Source organism: Stegodyphus dumicola, chromosome 12 (assembly GCF_044657685.1).
Source record: "Stegodyphus dumicola isolate Sdum_Otavi_A_Nest chromosome 12, ASM4465768v1".
NCBI lineage: Eukaryota > Metazoa > Arthropoda > Arachnida > Araneae > Eresidae > Stegodyphus > Stegodyphus dumicola.
This window is the reverse complement of record NC_140779.1, coordinates 102,684,584-102,706,486: the sequence shown is the minus strand read 5'-3', so window position 1 is coordinate 102,706,486 and position 21,903 is coordinate 102,684,584. Positions and strand designations below refer to the sequence as shown.

At 32.2% G+C, this 21,903-nt stretch overlaps 1 protein-coding gene across 4 annotated transcripts in view; it reads right to left on the bottom strand.

Annotated features, from left to right (window-relative positions):
- The window catches only part of Kyat (Kynurenine aminotransferase), a 49,792-nt gene extending 28,490 nt beyond the window's left edge, over positions 1-21,302 (bottom strand). For 2 of the 4 annotated variants that reach the window (XM_085806747.1, XM_085806745.1), the window contains exons 1-6: positions 21,172-21,302; positions 20,265-20,420; positions 19,843-19,901; positions 17,784-17,934; positions 14,933-15,082; positions 9,860-9,946 (exon numbers count right to left, since the gene is read on the bottom strand). In XM_085806747.1, coding sequence (XP_085662873.1) covers positions 9,860-9,946; positions 14,933-15,082; positions 17,784-17,934; positions 19,843-19,901; positions 20,265-20,387 — 570 coding nt within the window. In that variant the 5' untranslated portion in view covers positions 20,388-20,420; positions 21,172-21,302. The remainder of the gene's footprint in view (positions 1-9,859; positions 9,947-14,932; positions 15,083-17,783; positions 17,935-19,842; positions 19,902-20,264; positions 20,421-21,171) is intronic. The other 2 variants (XM_085806746.1, XM_085806748.1) reach the window with 2 other exon arrangements.
- Between the last annotated feature and the right edge of the window lie 601 nt (positions 21,303-21,903).

The window sequence follows — 21,903 nt, the reverse complement described above, 5'->3', positions numbered from 1 at the left end:
CATTAAAATTCTGGTACTTGGGCATGCAGTTTTATAATCTTTTAAAATATTGTTTCTTGGACTTCTCAAGTGATCAGTTCCAGAAAGATACCTCCACACTGTTCATGAAATAAATCAAAACATAATTTTTCAGCCTAAACAAAATATGCTAGATATATGACTGACTATGGTAAAAGTTACAGTTTACTTTAACGTAAACATACATATATGACTATTTAACAGAGATTAAAACTACTTCATACACTTGACATAAAGTAACTCTTTGTGATATAAAAAATACTAAGGCAGTGGTCTCAAATGGATACTCTGCATGCAGCTCTCCAAGCAATAAAATGAAAATCACTTAAATCTTCGTATATAAATACCCATGCTGTACGATATCAACATAGATAACAAATACTAATTAATTACCTATGAAATCTTTAAAAAATTAGAAAACATAAACACAAGATTTAGATATTTATATAACCTCACCTTTTTATATACAGCATTTTCCTTTACAATCATAGATAAATATTTTAATATAAAACAGATAATGTCTATGGAATTTTAATACATGAGGAACCAACAGCAATTTGAGCTGGAGAGAAGTATAAATCATTTTATATATAAAAATGACATAGAAATTTGAAATATTAATTTTTGATATCTGACTAAACATCAAACAGCAGCATAACTATTCACAATTTCACCAAAAATATTTTTTAAATCTAAAGTACTCTCAAAAGTGTTATATTACATATTAATGAATGATTCAGGGTAAGTACATATTTAAAAAGAAAAGAGGAACACCCACACACAAACTGGCAGTAAAACGCTATTACTATTACTCATCTTGGGATGAGTGAGAGAAAGAATGATACACCTATGTCCAAAATTATCTTTACATGCATCAAATCACGTATTTCTCAGAAACTGTAGAATACAAATTTATGAATCTGTGTGAAGTGATATATTACACAATAACATAATTACAAACATAAAAATTTAAGATAACTGTATATGATGTAAAATTGCAGCATGAAACAACAAAAATGGTACTAATACGTTACAAGGAGAGTTAAGCATTAAAAAACTCAAATGGTCTTATTAATTTAATATGGAATGTGATGTTGCCTGACTTATACACACATATCATAAAGTATTCTCGTGCTGGCAATAACATAGTTAATCACAGTTTGGGAAATTGAGTTCTACTCCTCCAAAACTTTTATCATGACGTCAATAATTTGGTATTTCCGTTATGACTCATTATTATTCAGTAATTATTACATTATTATTCGGTAAGAATTTTTTCTTCGATATTTCATACTCAAAGGGTCGGTTTCCGGAACCTATAAACTGAATGTTTATATTTTGAGAGGCAACGCGAATTTCAGGAGTTGGCGGATTTTCGGTATTTGACTGAATATATATGACATAATAAAAGCAAGGAAAGGAAAAGCTGAAACACTGTTGATGCGTAGTTATGCTATATTGAAGAGGAAGTATTCTGATTGCATCGTAAGCTAATGTGTTGACATGATAAATAAAACTTGGCAGTCGAGGTGATTTTAATTCCTTTTTTATTTCCAATTGATATTATATGGCCACAGATCACTTGGCACCCTAATTGTGCCTGTTCAAGAACATTTTCATTATTGATATTATAGCAATAGGTAGCAGCGTAGCAAAATTGCATCCAAGCACAGCACAGACAGAAGCCGAAGTGCGTAGTTATGAAAGATGGAAGCACGCGAAGAGAAAAGTTTTGGTTTACAATGGTAGTTTCAGTTCCCAATTATTACGTCATCAGAGCTGCGCAGGCCATAGAATGATCTTGAAATGACACAACCCAGAGAAGTTATTGCGATTTTTAGAACAGAGAAGGAAAATTAATGTTTTACTGTTAGTTTAAATTCTAGCTTTGATTCACATATTTTTTATCTTACATAAATATATATATGTATATATATATATATATATGTAAGATAAAAAATAACTATATCAAACTGAATAGATGACTTGACAATTAAAAAAACAGCTGTGTGTCTATTTAAGATGATAGAATGGAAAAGAAAAGGTTTCAGACATGTCTGTGGGTTTGAACATATAATCTTATTTTCATAATAGAGCAAGCCTTGATATGCATAAACAGATTCCAAAAAGATGCTCTTGATTTATTCTAGCATCATTCATGGGTGAGAGATGCACACCACAATTTTGCACAGCTTACATCTTCATAGATAAAGGACTAAGTGGAAAGCAAACTCTTTGTGGCTAGCGGCAAACTGATGCTGGGGAAAAAGGGCTATGCAATAATAACAGTAGCATTTTAAGACTTGGTTTCTTTGTTTAAATTTTGAGTTCTGTGACTGGATGAGAGCCATCTACAATGCAGAAGGATTATATAGGCAAGCATGAACAAATTAATTTCAGAAGATGCAGTTCAGAAAAATTATTATAAACAATTTAGAACAGAAAGGGGACATAGCCAAATTATAATGGGAAATAAAATGGACTATTGCCAGATTAAAATTAAGAATTTTGAGTTACATATTTTATATCTTACATACAAATATGCATAAACTTTAAAGAAATGAAAGCAAACTCTTAACTTAAATTTTGCAGCAGCACCTTTATTCTTCATTCTAATTTGGGTATTTCCCCTTTCTGTTATAAAAATAGTAACTATTTATAATACATCACACTAAACTTCTCATTTCAAAATTAATCTATATCATACTATCTTACATATACCATTTAACCAATCAGATTAAAGATTTCAATTAAAAACTGAAGGTTTTTAACTTATCTCCCACATTTCTTCTGAATGCATATTCACTTTTCCACTTGCTTCACTCTTGCTAACACACACACTTGCTTCACTTTGCTAACACACACCAAGTTTACTCAATGTAAAACGTTTTTTAAAAACAAAGCACAATAGTGCCTATTTCATTTTTGTTGGATTAATTAAAAATGTGTGCTAACCATGACTAAAAAGGAAATAATTAATTTTGGTCACATTCAAAAGTGTCTTTGTCTTCATTATGCATATTACTATGTAACTAAATTCCTAAGTGCATATACATAGGCTATTCAGAAAGTAAGGAACGTTTTAGAATTAAAAAGAAAGTACAAGGGAAAAAAAAATACTATATACATCAGAAAGAGCGACTAAAATTCTACTTTTCTATATAGTCGCCATACAAATTGAGGCACATATCATAGCAGTGAACAAGCTTTAACATTCCTTCATCATTAAATTCTGCCGCCTGCGATCTCAGCCACTCAGCAATGCACACCTGCAGCTCCTTCTCGTCGTCAAAGCGCTGTGTTGCTAGCCAGTTCTTCATTCTTGGAAACAAGTGAAAATCACTAGGTGCAATGGGATTATAAGGCGGATGATGGAAAACCTCCCATTTGAATGAATTAAGTTCTTGAGTGCAGTTTGCTGTGTGAGGTCAAGGCATTGTCATGCAAAAATAAAATTTTGGATGTCAACTTTCCTCGGTGCTTGTTTTGAACTGCTCTCCTAAGGTTGCACAAAGTTTGACAGTACCACTCAGAGTTTATTGTGGCACCATGTTCGATAAAATCAATTAGAAGCACACCTTGCCAATCCCAACACACAGTCGCCATAATCTTCTTCGGTGGCAAGGTTTGCAAACATTTTCTTGGTCTTTTGGGGGAACTTGTGTGCCCCAACTGCATGGACTGTAATTTTGTCTCGCAATTCACTTGTCTCACCCACGTCTCATCACTAGTTACGATTTGATCCAGTAATGAATCACCCTGTCTGTCGTAGGCCACCAGAAATGTCAAAGCTGCCCCCATTCGCTGTCCTTTATGGTGGTCTGTAAGCAATTTCGGCACCCATCTTGCACAAAATTTGCGGTAGCCTAACTTTTGTGTGACAATTTCAAGCAACAAAGTCCGTGAAACTTGTGGAAAACAAAGTGAAAGCTCCGTTATTGTGAAACGGCAGTTTTCATGAATCTTTTCATCAACTCTAGCGATCAGTTCGGCAGTCACTATGCTAGGGCGTCCACTCTTCTCTTCCTTGGGAACGTCAGTTCGGCCATTTTTAAACTGAATGAACCATTTTTGGATTGAACTTTCATTGATTAAGTTATTTCCGTACACTTCACACACTTGTTGAAAAATTTCCATAGGGTTTAGATTTTTTGCCAACAAAAACCGTATCACAGACCGCACCTCACAACTGGCCGGATTTTCAACTGCAACGCACATTTTAAATTTGAATATCGGAAAAACGGGTAGCATGGAAATGTTCCTGTTTTAATGGCTGGAGGTGAGCAAGCAGACACCAAAATATACGTGACGTTAGACACGTTAGACGTTAGGCCTAGCGACGTTAGACAGAAATGTTCCTTATTTTCTGAATAGCCCTCGTATATATATATATGAGGGGCTTTTTTTAAACACTTATCATACTTTAGAACTACATTTTGAATACCCTCTTCATAGAAATTTGCTGCCTGCTCTGATAACTAAGAGGTCATGGCCGTTTTCACGTCCTAGGATAGACACTTCAGGAAATCGTTTGAAAGAGTGCTTATGGTGAAGCATCTGTTCTCAACTTTTGCTTCAACTGAAACCATCATATTGTCTGTAATCACAGATGGGAGACCGCAGTGAGACTCATCATGGACATTGTGATGGCCATCTTTGAAGTCTCTGACCCACTTACGCACTTTCCCTTCACTCATGCCAGTTGCTCCGTAAACTTCAAAAATCTGTCAGTGAATGTCTGCAGTAGACAAGTTTCTTGTCAACAAAAAACGTATCACTGATCATACCTTGCACGGGATAGGCGATTCGATAATCTTGAACATTTTAAAGACACAGAACAGACCATACAGATTACCTACACAGCTGCTACTGAGTACAGTTGTTTCCAAGGAATGCCGGGACATGATGCAAGCACTCGTTGCTGCCTGCACGACATGTACATAGACTCCAACCTTCAGCAAACCTTGTCAGTAGTCAACGCGCGAACGACATTTTTACAACTTTGAAAATGTGCGCGTAGCGTATGTTGTAATTAACCATTCATTAATTTTAAATTAATAATTAATTGTAATCAATTTTATTACATTTAAAATCCATATACATATAAAACTGAATAATTAAAAATATACCTTGTAAATTATATGCACATTTAATTAGAAATTTTCTTTTAACTCCTCAAGCATTCACTAATAAAAAGTACTTCAAATCACTACTAATCATAGAAAAAATCAGAAGCTATAAATCATATCTTTATTCTGGATATGATTTCTACAGGGAAATAAAATTTAAATAACCACGAATGATACATATAAGTATTAAACAAAATACGCATAATTTATGAATGCAAAGATTTATATGTAGCATGCTTAGCAAGCTTAAGTTCTGATTTTGAGAATGTTTTTTTATAACACAGTTCTTCATTTGCCTGCATATTTATTTTTTCAATCAAAACTGCTTCAAGAGTTTTAAGACCTAAATTTGGTCGAAATTCCGTCTGATTTTTTTTAACAATAGAAAAAATTCTTTCGCAAGCTGCATTTGAATGAGGTATTATTAAGACAGCAAGCATTACAGAAGGCAATACTTTGTATTTAATACACCCATTCATATTTTTTAATTTGGCAATTTCTCCCCATGCTATATCAATACGCAAATCTACAATTTCTTTCAAATCATCTACTTGATACATGGAAAATTCAATTTCTACTTGATTAAGACATTTTTCATCAATAATGGATGGAAAAGTATTCATCAAGTAAAGAACAGATGAAAATGAGACTTCAGTTCTCAAGTTGATGTCAGCAACTTCAGCATGTTTTAGAAATGGATCACTCAGTGGAAATTTATCAATTATATATGAACATGCAGTTACAAAAAAAGCTCGCACAGAATTGAAAAATGATTTCACTTCACTTTCATTCAACTTGGCATTTTTTAAATATAGTCTTGTTTCCGCACCAATCACTAAATTTTCATTTTCTTTTTGTTTACTATACTTCTGAAATGGAATAGACGTTAGAGTAACATCTTCATTTTCTTTAGAAATTACTGATGGTTTTACGAATCTAACAAATAAATTCATTAAAAGTTCAAAAAGTTCTCTTCTCAATTTATGTATATAAGGAGCTTGTTGTTGCAAATTAATATTTACTGTTATAAACAAAGGCAAAGTATTTTTCAAAAATAACAAGTACAATTTGGTGGTCGGTGACTGTAAAATTTTTTTAATGTTTTGCAATCTCTTTCCTTCATTCTCACTGTTATCTGGTTTATCTCCAAAAAAATTTATCACAGCATCCCACTGTTCCAAAATCCTTGTTATAGATTCTAAAAGAGACAACCATCTCGTACTGCAATATTTCAAAATTTTATGAGATTTTGCATTCTGTCCCAAAATTTGTTGAGCAACTTTGAAGCTATGCTTCCATTTCGAACTTTTCTCCAAGTAAAAATATATATCTATTATCAACATTTCAATTTCTGAGCCAATTAATTTTTCAGTAGCTTTTTTTGCAGCTATATGCAAGAGGTGGCACGGACAACCTCGGGTGATTATACTTGGTTGATGCATTTTGATAAATGATGCTACACCTTTAAACTTTCCAATCATATTACTAGCATTATCTGAAGAAAATGATAAGCAATTTTTCCATTCTAAACCTTTGTTTTTAAAGTTTTCATTTATACAATTAAAAATACCTTCTCCTGTATTATTCGTGCATTCTAAAATAGAAATCAATGAAGTAATTATCACTCCCTTTTCTTTACTGTAGTATGTTATAACCAATGGGTACAGTTTGTTATCATTGTTATCATTACTTCCATCAGTACTTAGAGAAAATGATGTACTGCACACTGATTTTATAATATCAGCAACAGTATTTTCTGCAAGCGTTTTCACAATAGCAGCAGTTTTGGTATGACCGCAGCTAAATTTTTTTGCTATGGCAGAATCCGGAAACATTGCTTTGAAAAGCTCTTTGGAATGATCCGAAACAGAAAGCGGTAGATTATGTTCAATTAAAAAATGAACAAAATAGCATTCGGCTTTTATAGGATCTGTTTCATCATATTTTATTAAGAAATTTGTTATTTCTTTAGAATTTACGGTGCCAAGTTCTATATGCTTTTGAGAAAACACATGCCGTTTACAGTCATCTTTTCCGCCATGAGCAACTGAGAAGTCTTTGTTGCATACACTGCAGTGTGCGTGATTCACAGAAATTTCAGACGCTTTAATGCATGGAAATTCTGAAGAATATGAATCTTTAAACTTTTGATTTGATAATTTTGGCTTCTTCGTTCGAGGCAGCATTATGATTAAAAATCTTTCACCTGATTCACAGTTCACAAGACACACGCTAAGCTCTCGCCGTAAACTACACAATGCAGCCGAATGCAGCCTAAACACGCATCAGCGAGGAACCTGGGAGACAGACAATTGGGTGGAACTATTGATAAGTCGTTAACGGTTGGAGTTACTGATCTACGATTGGCTAATTCTTCAAAACTAAGAACGCACTCAACACGTGATATATGATAACATGAGTATTCAGCCAATCATCGGATGAATTAGTTGGTTCTCTTTCGCGTACTGGTTCTTCTGCTCTTGTTTCTGTAAAATCCGTAGTTTTTTCCATATTTTTCGTAGCTCGTAGTTTTTCATGAATTTCCATACAAACTATGGAGAATCCGTAGTAGTTGGAGTCTATGCATGTATTTTGTGTATACCACAAGACAGCCCTTACTTAAAAAATATGCCACGTATACATATATATATATATGCAAACTATAGTGTGTGTGTGTATAGTATACATATACCTAAAGAGAGACACATATTATTTTAGTGTTTCTTCTGCCATAACTAGTTACTTTATACTGCATATGTAACTAATAAATACTCATTGATGCAAGAAAAGTGGAAATAATTTTAAATATCAAATATAGATTACACAGTTTAGATTACACAGTTTGACAAAGTGCTGAGCAAACATTTTATTTAACAGAAAGACCTTCAGAAGTAAATATCTAAAAACATCCAAATCTTTCTCATCTTTTTTGGGGGGAAGGGGGACGAACAACACTTTACTCTTTTCCCTTACCGATTTGAAAACAAAGTTTGATTGATATCTCTCGTCTTCAATGTATAAATGTAGCCCAATTATATTCTTGCCAACTTAAAATCACAGATTTTGCTTTAAGCTGAAGGTATAACATACACAGAGAAGCATTAATAACACAGACAATATAAAATTATTTGAACCTTATCAAGGATGTTCTTTTATACTATTTAATGATTCATTATAACCAGATTTAAAATGTTCTAGAAGAGAGTAAGTTAACTTAGGTGGGAAGATGTTAGAAACTGCACCTTTACATTTCCCCATCTAATATGTGAGGAAGAATAAAAACAGTCTTGTACTTTTAATTATATTTCACTATGTTTTGGTGGCTACAGGTAAAATTCTTCTTAGTTCAAAGAATTTTAGAACAATGTTTTGTTTTTGGTTAAGGTTTTGCGACTAATGCTTATCAAGAGCAAGAGAGTTTTATTTTTATAGTAATTTTTTAGACGCACTGTAGAGAAAGTACACTAGAAAAATATTAAAGACTCATTTCTAAAATAATGCGATTTTTACGATAATTTCTAGAAATGTAATATTTTCATCTGAGGAGATCTAAAAGATTCTCGTTTGCGATTATCTTCAAATAAATGTTTGTTTCATGAATGAAATGTTGCTTCGATGTCTTTACTCTGATATTGGACATCAGTAGCAATGTTAAAAACAACAACATAAAACATTGTAGTTTTAAGCAAAATAAAAGGATCTTTGTATAATTATTAATATCTTTTACTGAATAATACATATACTAAGGTAATGTATGCAGTACTGAGCATATTTTATTGGATAATATATGCATAAGGAAATATGCGCTAATTGGAGCATCTGTTAATTTCTCAAAATAGGAAATAATCTAATAAACACTAATTTTCTTGACAAAAAAATTCAATGCAAAGAATCATTTTCAGTACATAATAAAATTATGAGAAGCAAGACATATATGTAATTTTTGCAAAATGATCAGAGAATCCAAATATCATCAGAAAGGACAGCCAAGATAATGATATGGATGATAGCCAAGAAGATGATAGTGATAAAGGCAATTATTTGCTAAACAAACTGGGAAACACTCAAGGGAAAAGACTGCTTCCGTACATCCACAGAAATCAGCCATATCATATTACAGTTGGTGCTCTCACAAAACTGCACCATATTATTGGGCTATGATAAACAATTTCACAACTTGAACTGTGGCTTTTTTTCATCTCAGGTGATGAACTAACATGTCAAGAGATGTACATAACTATAAATCATCTCATATCTTCTACTTTTACAATATGCAGCATACACTGTTATTCAAAACTATAAAAAGACTTTTTTTGTATATACCTACACTACATCATGAGTACTTATTTAAATCTAAATAACCTAACTTTTTATATAATTACATGTGTGTATATGATTCCATCTGCACTTCTAGTGTTCATCTAATTTTCTTTTAATGTTCTAATTTAACTCATTTTAGATATAAAATACATCTGCCAGGCTGGCAACAATTTTGTACTGTTAATACCAAAGCAAGAACCTACTCCAGCATAGTTCTGTTCTGTTCTGCATAATATATATACTAAAATAATATATAACTATATAATTTTCTGCTTATTAATTTTAATATATTGTAATCAATTGTAATATTAAAATCAATACATAGAAAATTATTAAAAGCAATAAAATAATAAATATATAAAATGATCATTATGACATTCAGGAATACTTACAGGTCTCAAAGGAATATAGACAGGAACACCCCCAGCCATTCTCGTCATAGGTTCATAACAATCAAAAAAAGGTTCAATAATGATAACCTAAAATATAAAAATGAAAAAAATAAGAAAACTCAAAATTAAAGTTTAATTATATTTAAAAGAAAATTTTAATTTTGGTACTTTCTGACTACCTGACTTAACCCAAAAACTGACTGATACTGTCTTTTTTAAATTTGAATAGCTTTTCATTTTTCCTGGTCCTTCAGTTCAAGATAACGCAGCACAACAAGAAACATCTATTAACTATTAATTATGCCTATTTTTAACCATTACTAGACAGAGAACATTGAAATTACAATTTAGAGTACATTCACTAAGAGATTTTAATTCTCTCTTGCCACTTCTATTGGATCTGCAATAAGAATGGCCTCAACATTAAATCTTAGATGATCAGCTATTAATAAATTGTTTCATTAATAAATCTCGCTTGTCATTCCTATTACTTCTTGCTCTTGAATTTATATACTGCAAGCTGAATTACTGTTCAATAATACCCAATAATAAAGCACACTTACAAACAATTTATTACCTTTACAAAGAAATAAAATATTGATATACTGTAGAATCATTAGGTTATTTTGAAGCAGGAGCAATAAAAAATAAGCAATGCCCTTGCCGGGACTTGAACCTGGACTTCTGGAATATGCACCAAGTGTGCTACAATTACACCATGAAGGCATGCAGAAAGGAGGGAAAAAATACCTTATATATTTCCCCTTTTAAAAAGCGACTGGAGATTAGAGGACCCAGTTGCCAAATCCTGGTATTAAGAGTCACCATCCACTACCTTTCAGTTTGGGCACCCCTGCAGAGTCATTAGGTTTTTTTGAAGAAGGAGGACATGAAAAATGAGTAATGTTCTCACCAGGACCTCTCGAATAAGTGATGAGATGAGTGTAAGACCACAAAGGCATGCAGAAAGGAGGTAGAAAATAACCCCATAATACCTATAAGAAGGCATTCTACATGGGAACTGAAAAGACAGATCATACATGCTGCCACAAGGTTCTGAGACACTAACTTGCAGAATGTATACAGACAGAAATGATACTGTCAAATACAGGGTGATTATAATTAAAGTTTAAGTTTCAAAACGCTATAAAAAAAGAACCACTCATGAAAATGACGTCAAATTTGAAAGGAATGTTATTGAAGAAGGCGGAAAGCGTATGGCAGAAGAAAAAATTTAGTTTCAAAAGTTAGCAACAGATGGCGCTGCAAGCGGAAGAAGACGTAAATTAAAATGTTAGTTAAATTTCAGTGTTATAAAGCCGCCAGGTACCAAGCAGTTCCTCATTTCGCGACTCAGGCGTTCACCATGGGTGTTTTACTGCAGGACCGCGCTCTGCTGGTAAAGCTGTATTACAAGAATGATGATTGTGCAAGAGTAGCTCTGCAAAAATTCAGGACACTGAAGGGTATAAAAGAAGGCGTTGGTCCAATGAGTGTCGTAGGTCTAAAGAAAATGATGCAAAAATTCGAAACGACAGGTACGAAACATCCTGCAATGCTATCCGTACAAAATTGGCCATGTGCAGGAGTTGCTTCCTTCTGACCTGACAGCTAGGGAAACGTTGGAAATTTTCCACGGCCATTCATTATCCACTTTCCATATGACCATATGCCCATTTCCATATGACAGGATACGTGAATACCCAGAATTGTCGAATATGGGCAACAGAAAATCCACTGGCAACGCACCCCGTACCACTTCATCCTGAAAAGGTCACGGTATGGTGTGGCTTTACGGCATTAGTCATCCTACAACCATATTTTTTCGAGCAGATGGGTGCTTCCTGTCCTGTTACCGCAATCGTCACTGGTCAGAGGTATGCGTCTCTTTTGCGCAACCACGTGATTCCAGCTCTGCAACAGCGTGGATGTGTGAATGAAATCATTTTTATGCAAGATGGCGCTCCTCCGCACATTGCATATCCTGTGAAGCAGCTGCTGAGGCACCATTTCGGAAATGCTCGAATTATCAGCCGTCATTTCCCTACAGCCTGGCCGTCCTGATCGCCTGATCTTACTCCGTGTGATTTCTGGCTGTGGGGATATCTGAAGGATGTTGTGTTCCATGCTCCAATTGCAAATTTAGCGGAATTAAAGGAACGCATTTCGCAAAACATTCTGAACATCACCCCGGAGACACTGCGATCCGTTGTGGAACATGCTGTTTGTCGCTTTCAACTTGTTGCACACAACGGTGGACACCATATTGAACATGTTTTGCGACAGTTTTGAACTTCTTTGATGAATGGTTCTTATGCGGTATGCCGCCGCAAAACTCTTGAAACCAACCGATTTGTCCCTTCCGATGTGATATGTACAGTCATGCAAATAAAATTATTCAACAATTCTAATTTGTCAATGCGTTTTAATGTGTAACTTCCACCTTAGCCGTTGTTTTACGAAACATTTCTCGTTTCTCGTCATGATTCTGCCGCTTACAGCGCCATCTGTTGCTAACTTTTGAAACTAAATTTTTTCTTCTGCCATACTCGTTCCGCCTTCTTCAATAACATTCCTTTCAAATTTCACATCATTTTCATCAGTGGTTCTTTTTTTATAGAGTTTTGAAACTTAAACTTTAATTATAATCACCCTGTACATGGCTACAACACATTAAGTATCAAAATCTTAATATTTAAGAACACCATAAAACTTAACTAAAGTTTTTTTTAACCATTTAAGGTCCCTTTATAAAAAAATTACAGTATTTTTTTATTATCCACATGCCCACCAGAAAGTTGTAATTGAAAAAGTATTTATGAGGCAAAGCAGTAGGTCAGTAAATAGCTACGTGACATCTTATGATGTTGCCACATAAGATAGATTTACAGAAATATTTATTTGACACCCCAAGTATATACATATATGACTGATGTGCAATGTAGAAATTATACAAAGTCGAGTTTGTTCAACTCTGATTGTTTTAAAGCAAAAACAGACCATTATGTGCATGGGAATGAAAACAACACAAAAAAGAAAAGATTTCTTAAAAAAATTAAGTGTTTTATTAATGATATTTCTTGCTGCTTAAATTTATTGACTGATTGCAGCACTACACATTAGTAAATTATATTATCCAATATATCTAAGGAAGTGACAGCAATGCAATAAATTTCCTGCAATTTCTGACATTTTGATTTTTAATGCAGATTATGATAACTGTTTTAACCAAAAGTTTAACTTTCTAACAACTGCTAATCATTCAGATAGGTAAAAAATAAGGAAAGCCATTCCATGATTCTGTGGCAGTAACAAATATGTTACAGCTCCCAGCTACTTTATTTGTAATTATTTGAATTTACTACTTGTAAAGGAATAGATATCTAGAAAATGACATAAAATGTTTACGAATAAATAAACAATTCTACACTATTTTTATAAAACTATATGAAAATATATAAGCAACATTATTGCCATATTAATCATCACAATTTATGATTTAACAAGCATTTAAAACATTTAAAGATGAGCGAACAAGGTAATTCCTTTAAAACTTACAAGTATAAAAATATATAATAATAATACTGTTAGAATAATGTTAATAAACTGCTTATGCCACTCAGATGGTATAGTGGTTACTACTGTGGTACCTCGGTAAGGGCTCGGGGTTTGAATCCCGGAGAAGGCATGGATGTTTGTAAATGTATACTGTCTGTGCGGCATGGGGGCACTCTAAATATATGGCAAGCCGAAAGTCCTCTCGAGAAGTTGGTAGGAAAAGAATGGTGGGAGACCCTTGGATCCACCCCCCCCATAAAAACTGGGGACGGAATAAGTGAAATTGTACTGTCACTTGCATGCTGCTCAAGGCTCTTGCCGACGACAGGCACAATCTTGCACTCCTTGGCATGATAAATTTCATGGGCTTGTTCTGATACTACTGTCAGACAAGTGAGATAAATCACAAGAACATAAACTGCTTATTTTTTTTAAAACGCAAATGGTTCCAATCATTTCTGAAATCATTAAGAGCACACTAAATATAGTAGTTTATTTAGCAAACCGTATTGTACAAAATGAAATATTAACTATAAAACGACATACAAATCTTATATGATGATAAATAGTTATATTATTTGAGATTAATATTTTGTTATGGAAAGTTTGACAATTCTGTTATTAGCAAATAACAGCAATTTAAAAGTACTTTAAAAATAATAATTATTACAAATAGCCACATGAAAGCTTACATAACGATTACAAATACAGTGGAACATCGAGATACAAGTTTAATTCGTTCCAGCATTGAGCTCGTATAGCGAATTTCTCGTATCTAGAAACAAACTTCCCCATTGAAAATTATGGAAATCCAGTTAATCCGTTCCGCACCCCCAAAAATATCAATATAAAAATCAGTTTTTCTAATAAATAACACTGGTAAATAATATAACCATAGTTTACCTTTATGACAGTTTCCACCAACACGGACCGTTGAACTGCTTCTCATTAATCCACACCAACAACAGCTTCTCAATATCTTCTAGGAGTTTTGGATGGTGCTAATGGTAACTCCTATAGCTATTTCAGAACACTGAAAATCATAGATGTTGAAAGGCTGTAAGTCTTCACGAATTCTGTCACACTTACACCACGCTTGTTTATCTACGATTTCTTTCTTAATTTCAACGGCCGTGGCTTCCTTATTTTTCTTTGCAGCACTATCTGAGGCAACAATCTTCTTGGAAGGCATCATGAAATAATTATTTTCACAATTGACTCACAAGCGCACAAACACATAGATCAAAGAATACCAAGGGGATTTCCCGAGTTGAGCCGGATCGAGAAATGGCGCCACGTGCACCAACAGTCTGGCTCATTGCTCGTATTTAGAGAAATTTTTCGCTCATACTTTCCTCGTACTTCGAATTTCTCGTACACAGAGATGCTCATATCTCGAAGTTATACTGTAGTCAAAATTACCAACAGCATATCAGAAAGAAACTTGTAAAAGAAAATAAATATGTATGCATAAATAAGGGAAATGTATTAAAAATGAGAAACAAAACAACATACTTCATCTCCAGGATTTACAAGGCCAAGTATGGAACAATATATTGCTTCATAAGCTCCAACTGTAACAAGAATTTCCTTCTGAGGGTTGATATTTTTTCCCAGTAACTGAGAATATAACTTTGACAAAGCATTAACTAGTCTAGGGTGACCCTAAAAATAAATAAAATAATTCTTAATCATACTTGGAAACTAAATTTAAAACATAATTCAATTAATTTAATTTTACACAAAGTTTATCATTTATTACATTCTAACCCTCACAAGTTGAACAATGAATAATTTGGAACCAATTTCTCAACAACAATTTTAGGTTTCTGGTAGCTGACACTACTATTTGTGGATACAAACTGCTGAATTAACTGTTTCTCAGTGTTTTTAACACTTCTGGTAAAATTCATGCACAAACTGTTGAAAGCCTGTCAGACTTTGCTAATGAACTAAATACAAATCAACAAGGTATGTTTTGCCTTAATAATGAATCTTATATTGTGGAGTTCATGTGGCAAAAGTTTTGAGATGAGGAAACACTTCTGATGCTATATTAAAAGAAGCTGTGGAAACATAGCAGAATAGAAGTCCACAAGAGCAAAGAACTTAGGAATAACCCAAGCACCAACTTGGTATTTAAAAAAAATTGGGACCATAATAATAAGGAAGTATCCAATAGTCTTCAAACAAATTAAAAAAATTCTATAACACAAAAAATTTTGAGTTCTAATTTGTGAAATGCTCATGCTTGGTTAAAGGCATCATTTTTGAGAAAATGCACATATACCAGGTACATAAGATAATGAATAGATGCCAATGATATAGCTAGAGTGAGCAGAGAGGGTCGCCTGCCTCAAATGCACATTTTAAAGGATGGTACTTCTGACATGAAACACAGTTTTATTCTATTAACATGTTCATCACATACCCATATATAATTGCCTATTTGCTGCTCTTTTTTACTAATGTCATTGTCTGAAAACTGAGAGAGAGAAAATTATGCGAATACTTTTATTTTAAAAAAATGCAGTTACACTTAGACTATAACAAATGAAAAGTAGTCATGAATAACTAAACTACAATAATATTATTTATTTTAAAGAAAACTACTTTCAATAAGAATACATACTAATAATATCATTATAGTTTCTTAATAAAATAACAACATTTCCACTTTTTTGGCATTCTGATTCTCGCCTGCTCTTATTTTGCTCATTGCTACTCTCTAGGCCTCTAATAATTCAATGTAGCTGTAACTGTTGTCTGTATTGTCTACCATGATTTGCAGTTCATCACCATTGACACCACAGTCATCGATTTCATTACCATTCGGGCTATCTTGCCCCATGTAACAATTTTCAGAACCATCAAGAGATCTCTGTTTTCTTGAAGATCTTTACTATCATTGTTTACCTGTCAAAGCCCATACACCAAAATCCATAAGCAAATCACTTAAGATGAAAACAACAACTATGTGGACTAATTCATTTTAAAATTTAAGTAATCTCATTTTCTGAATGAATACTTAAAAATTGTTCAGAACTTTGTGCTGAAATCCTAAGGAGGAAAAACTGAGTAAATATGTTAATTAATTTTTAACAATTACATTTGCAACTGAAAGAAATAAAAATTTAAACTCCAGATTTACAAAAGAATTACAGTAAAAGCTCAACTATTTGGGAACTCTGGAAATACTAAATTCTGGAAAGATGAGCATACAAAAAATAGAACTTGCATTAGCAAAAACCTAATCAATGGGAAAAATTTCTGCTCTAAAATTATAAAAATAATCATCTTATTTGTTACAATTATCAAAACATTTAAAATTATATTAGATTTTGAAAAAAAGTGCATTTTAGACACTAAAGCCGATTTATTTCATAGAGTTTAACTATTAAAGTAAAACATCTGATCCGATTATGAAATCCTGTTGAATATGAAAGTTGGTAGAACTTTCATTAATCATTTCAGCAAAAGTTTAAATGAACATATAATCTTTTACTTACTTAAATAATAAAGAGTTATAGCATATAAAAACTTAAATTGCTTATCATATTTTTTCACATTACATCACCATTGTTCATCCATTTTTAAAGTCATGCATCAAGGTATTTGTTGATGCCTGGAGACTGTAACTTTGAAAATATTCCACTTAATGCAATCCCACATATTAATCCTTCTTTAAAAAAATTAAACTGTCTTATTGAGAATTAATCAAATTTATATTAAAGCAAAGCGAATATGTTAAGATTGTGTTCCAACATCACGCTTATACATTACTGGTGGTAAACACACTGCTTGGCAACAATTAATACATGTTAACAGAATTAAATGCTCTATAATTGCATTAACAAATCTCTCATTTACTAAACTTTTCAGGCAAAATTTTTTTTCTAAAATTAAAAAAATATTCTGATTACTTGAGCTTTCTGGTTAGTTGAATGCTGGATAGCTGCACTTTTACTGTACCTGCAATTTTCTAAATGAGTAACTTGCATTTATAAAATCTTACTATATATTCACACCAACATCTGAGTAATGTAAAATATTTTAATAATTCTTCTGACAAATTTATTAATAGCAAAGCAAGAAAACAATAGTTAAGAACGGTGGAATATAAGGTTTCACTTTAGAAACACACATAGGATATCAACTTACTTTCTAATACATCATTTTTTATAGTTTTTTTTGTTTACTGAGAAAGGCAGCAAATTCAGGGACCACCTTAAGCAAAAAAAGTTCCAGCTATGCCACCTTATATTTTTTAGTCAACTTAAAAAAATTAAAACGTAGCAGCTAACAGCATGAGGATAACACAAATACATAAATGTTTCAGCACTTTTGGAAATAAAATTTCACTTACAAACCCTCTTGTGTATTGATTCAGAAGAACATTAGGGCCAATAGCTGCATCACTGAGTGCTTTTGCTACATGTGCTGGAGCTGCAAAATCAGGAAATCCTTGACCAAGATTTACAGGTTTATAATCAAGAGCCAACTGAATAAATTCCACCCTATAAATGTATTTTATTTAACACAAGTACAGTACTAGAAGCATATTTTACATTACAAGAATTATTCTTCGAATCTATGCATTTTTACAATCAGATTTAAAGACACCTGAAAAAGAATTTCTCATTTGCATTTCGAAGTGACTGACAGGATGGTAATTTTTTAAGCATATACTAAAGATAAGTGTAAAATAAGCCTAGGCAAAGTACATAAATGCAATTCTTAAATTTTACTTAAATTCAATTCTTTCAGTTATGAATCTGGTTTTGGGACAAATAGAGAACTTACAATTTCTATCTGACCTAAACAATGACACCTTTTCTATCTGATAATATTGCCATTAATGACTGAAATACCAGACCAAAAATATATTACTAGTATTTGCTATTTTTTTAAATGTTGAACTAGAATATCAGTATTAGAATTTTAAAAAGAAAGGTACAAACAGTTGTCTCTTTGCCATATTTATTACAGTTGTCTCTTTGCCATATTTATTTGTTTTATACAAAAAATGCATAAACTATTAAAATATAAATAATTTTAGTTATGTACAAATACAAAATAAAGAAACATATGTTATAATCAAATATTAAAAGAGCAGTAAAATAATAATTTATAATATAGGAACAAAAAATGTAAAATTAAAAATAAACCAATACAGGATTACAATACAGTAAAGTAAGAAAACATACAATATTAACAATTAAGAAGAGTACATAAAATAATATAAATATCATATAAAAATCTTGTTGCATAATCTATTGTATAATAATTATTAATAGAAAAAACTAATTTATTAATTGCATATTTTTTAAATGTAACCATAAAAAAACACAATGCTTCTACTGAACTACTATTAAGACTGGAACATATTTTGTGCACAAATTACCAGCAGCTGAAAATGCTCTTTTTCTGCACCCATGCTGGTTGAGGTGGTACTATTAATAATGAGTGATATACTTAGTCTAAATAGTTGCCTTGAAGTCTTTGATCATCTCATAAATCGGGGGCTCGAATGATGGTTTTGCATAAATCTATTTTTTATATTACTTTTGTATTATTCTTTGCGGCATTTCTTTTATTTATAGCTAACCGTAATTTCTTATAATGCAAAAATTCTGTTCTGATATTAATATCAACATCACCTTCAACAAATTCCTCTGTTTAGGTTTGAGTTTGCTTTTTATAAATGTTTGGAAGATCATCGCATAGCAATAGATACAAGGCTACAGTAAAGTGATGATGAAAAAAATCAAATAGTTCAGTAAAAGCTCGCTGGTACAGTTGAGTCACATGATGTGAGATTACATTTCATACATGGTCTATGCCTAACCTTGACATTATGTAAAGATAGGATATTGGAATGGAAGTGAGACAGAAAATGACTGATGATGGTACATTTGGATTGATAAAAGAAATATGCATTTCAAATAACAGCAGATACCCAATAAGTTAAATTTTTTAATAATAAAAAAAAATCATTATTTACAGCTAATACCCAAAATACCCGATTTTACTTCAGCAAATCCTGGTTTCACAAAATTTAAAAATAGGACAAAATTCCAATGTTTGATATACCGATGTACTGTACTGCAATCACTATATGCCATGTTTATATGTCATCTTAATAGATTTAAAGTTATAATTTAAAACACAGAAATTTTTGAAAACTGAAATCAGTTTTGATAATCCTAAATCTCGGACAAAGGAAATTTCTGAACTAAATCAAAAAACAGCTTTAAGTTCATCTTCTAAACATTTCCGCAGGACAAAAATATCAACAAATTTCTTCCAAAAGATGGATTTCGAGGGAGAATATAGAAAAAAATCACATTTTTCTCAGGTTGCATGTAAATGTGTTACATGTAAAAATGTTATTATGTATATATTACAAGAAAAATTATTCTCACCAAACACTCTCTTGCATGCCTTCAAGTCGCTTGGCAGGGCCATGAGAAGTCATATTTCTCTGAAATGGAAAATAATATCTGTAGTATACTAAATGAAATATAATATCAAATTATCTTTACAGTTCTTAAAATTATACATAAAAGCAAATTTAGAATTAATGACAAGTAAACAACGTATAAGAATCTTCTCCCCCTCCCCCCAATTCTATTCCTCATATTAAAGTCCTTCACTTTCAGATTGATGTAAAATGATTGCATTGACCTATCATGCTTTCTAAAGAATAAACCTGGAACTCATTACTGATAGTTTCAGAAAGCAAATATTAATATGAATGAAAACTTAAGTTTTGAAAAATTAAACCTTAATGCTAAATAAATAATTAAAGATAGATGTAAATTGTCTTCATAATTTGAGATCTTACTTTATTTTGAAAGTATGGTGAAATAGTAACAGCTTGTCCTATAACAGAATGAGATCTGACAGGTTTATGAAACTTTGTCAAGCTATTTTCTAAAGTCCATAATCTTTTCATGTGCCTTATCATCTTTCAAGTAATCTATAAATAGCATTGATAACACTAAAAAAGATAATTTAAAATAAATAAAAGTAACTTTGAACTATTTCAAATGAATAATACAAAGCATTAGAACAAGTCTTATTCTAACAATAAACAGAATAATTCTAAAAATTTATAACATATGAGGAATTTTTGCAAAAATATAAAATAATGATAAATAGTATGCAAATCACACAAGTCTAGACAGACATTTATGAAAGGAATTACACATCAAATCATTAGCATTTAATATTATAAAGTCACTCATTTTTTCCACAAGAAACTCAGAAAAATAAATAACAGCTAAAGTAAATCATATAAATAACGATGAATTGTCCCAGAGTTAGGCACCCGGAAAAGTTGTGGCCTGAAGCTTAAATGATACCAGTGATTATAATTATGGGGTGGGCGGAAACTATTAGAAAAGGCTCAGAGAAGATACACGACAGAAGTCATTACACTGATTTGATGTTGCAAAGAAAATAAAATTTCTAAAACTGAATTATATAGTTATTTATGGTTATTTCACTACAATTTTAATTGCATTTGCGTAGATTACATCTCACGTTTTCCTCAAATATAACTCAGAGCACTGGTGTATATATATTATAAAAATACTGCAATGAAAGATTTTTAAAAATACTAATTAGTACCTAATTATGGAACCATACGTTTACAAAATATGGATCAAATACATATATAATATTTATTTCAGTACACGTATGAAAATCGCTACACAGTTTTCAAAAGATCGAAACACATATTCACAAACCTTGTATTGATATTCCAGAAATTCCTGTTACAGTAAACAAAACTAGCCCTCCTCTACACCTTTTAAAATATCCAGGCCGACAGAGGACCAATACCGGTTTGCAGCCAGTAAGTCTTTTATCCTGCAAGGTGAAACACGCATGTGCAGGAAAGAATAATAATAAACAAAAAAAATTGCAAGAGTTAATAATATAGATTAATGACCAAAAGGAAACACTGTTAAAGGAGAAAACCGGTCTTTTTCCAAAGATTACGGCACTGCATACAGCGGTAGTGTAGTACACATTTCTTGATACTTGAACGATCCAGCTAACATAAACACGAAAAATTTTTTAAAGACTGAGAAGAATGAAGTTAAGCATTTCTAGTAAAAATTCCTACTTAAACTACCATCCGTCCTGCTTTTGATGAGGGATTTATGGTTAGTTTATTATCCATGTTTATTCTTGTAGATGAATACTTATGAATCTTTCTCATTTGTCAGAGAAACAAAGAAGTGAAGATATTTAACCAGAGATTGTTCCAGAGAGTGTTCTTCGTTTACCAGAGACTGTTCTTCGTGCGTGGGAAAGAAGTCGCTCGATAGAAGATACTGCGTCACAGCAAGATAGGGCGCGTTCTTTGGATAAACTTTTGTGCTTTCTTCGAAATGAAGTGCAAAGTGAGGTAATGATTAAGCTCGCTTCGGGTTGGGAGCTTCAAGTTCTGCACATTCGCGTCCACATGCTAATGA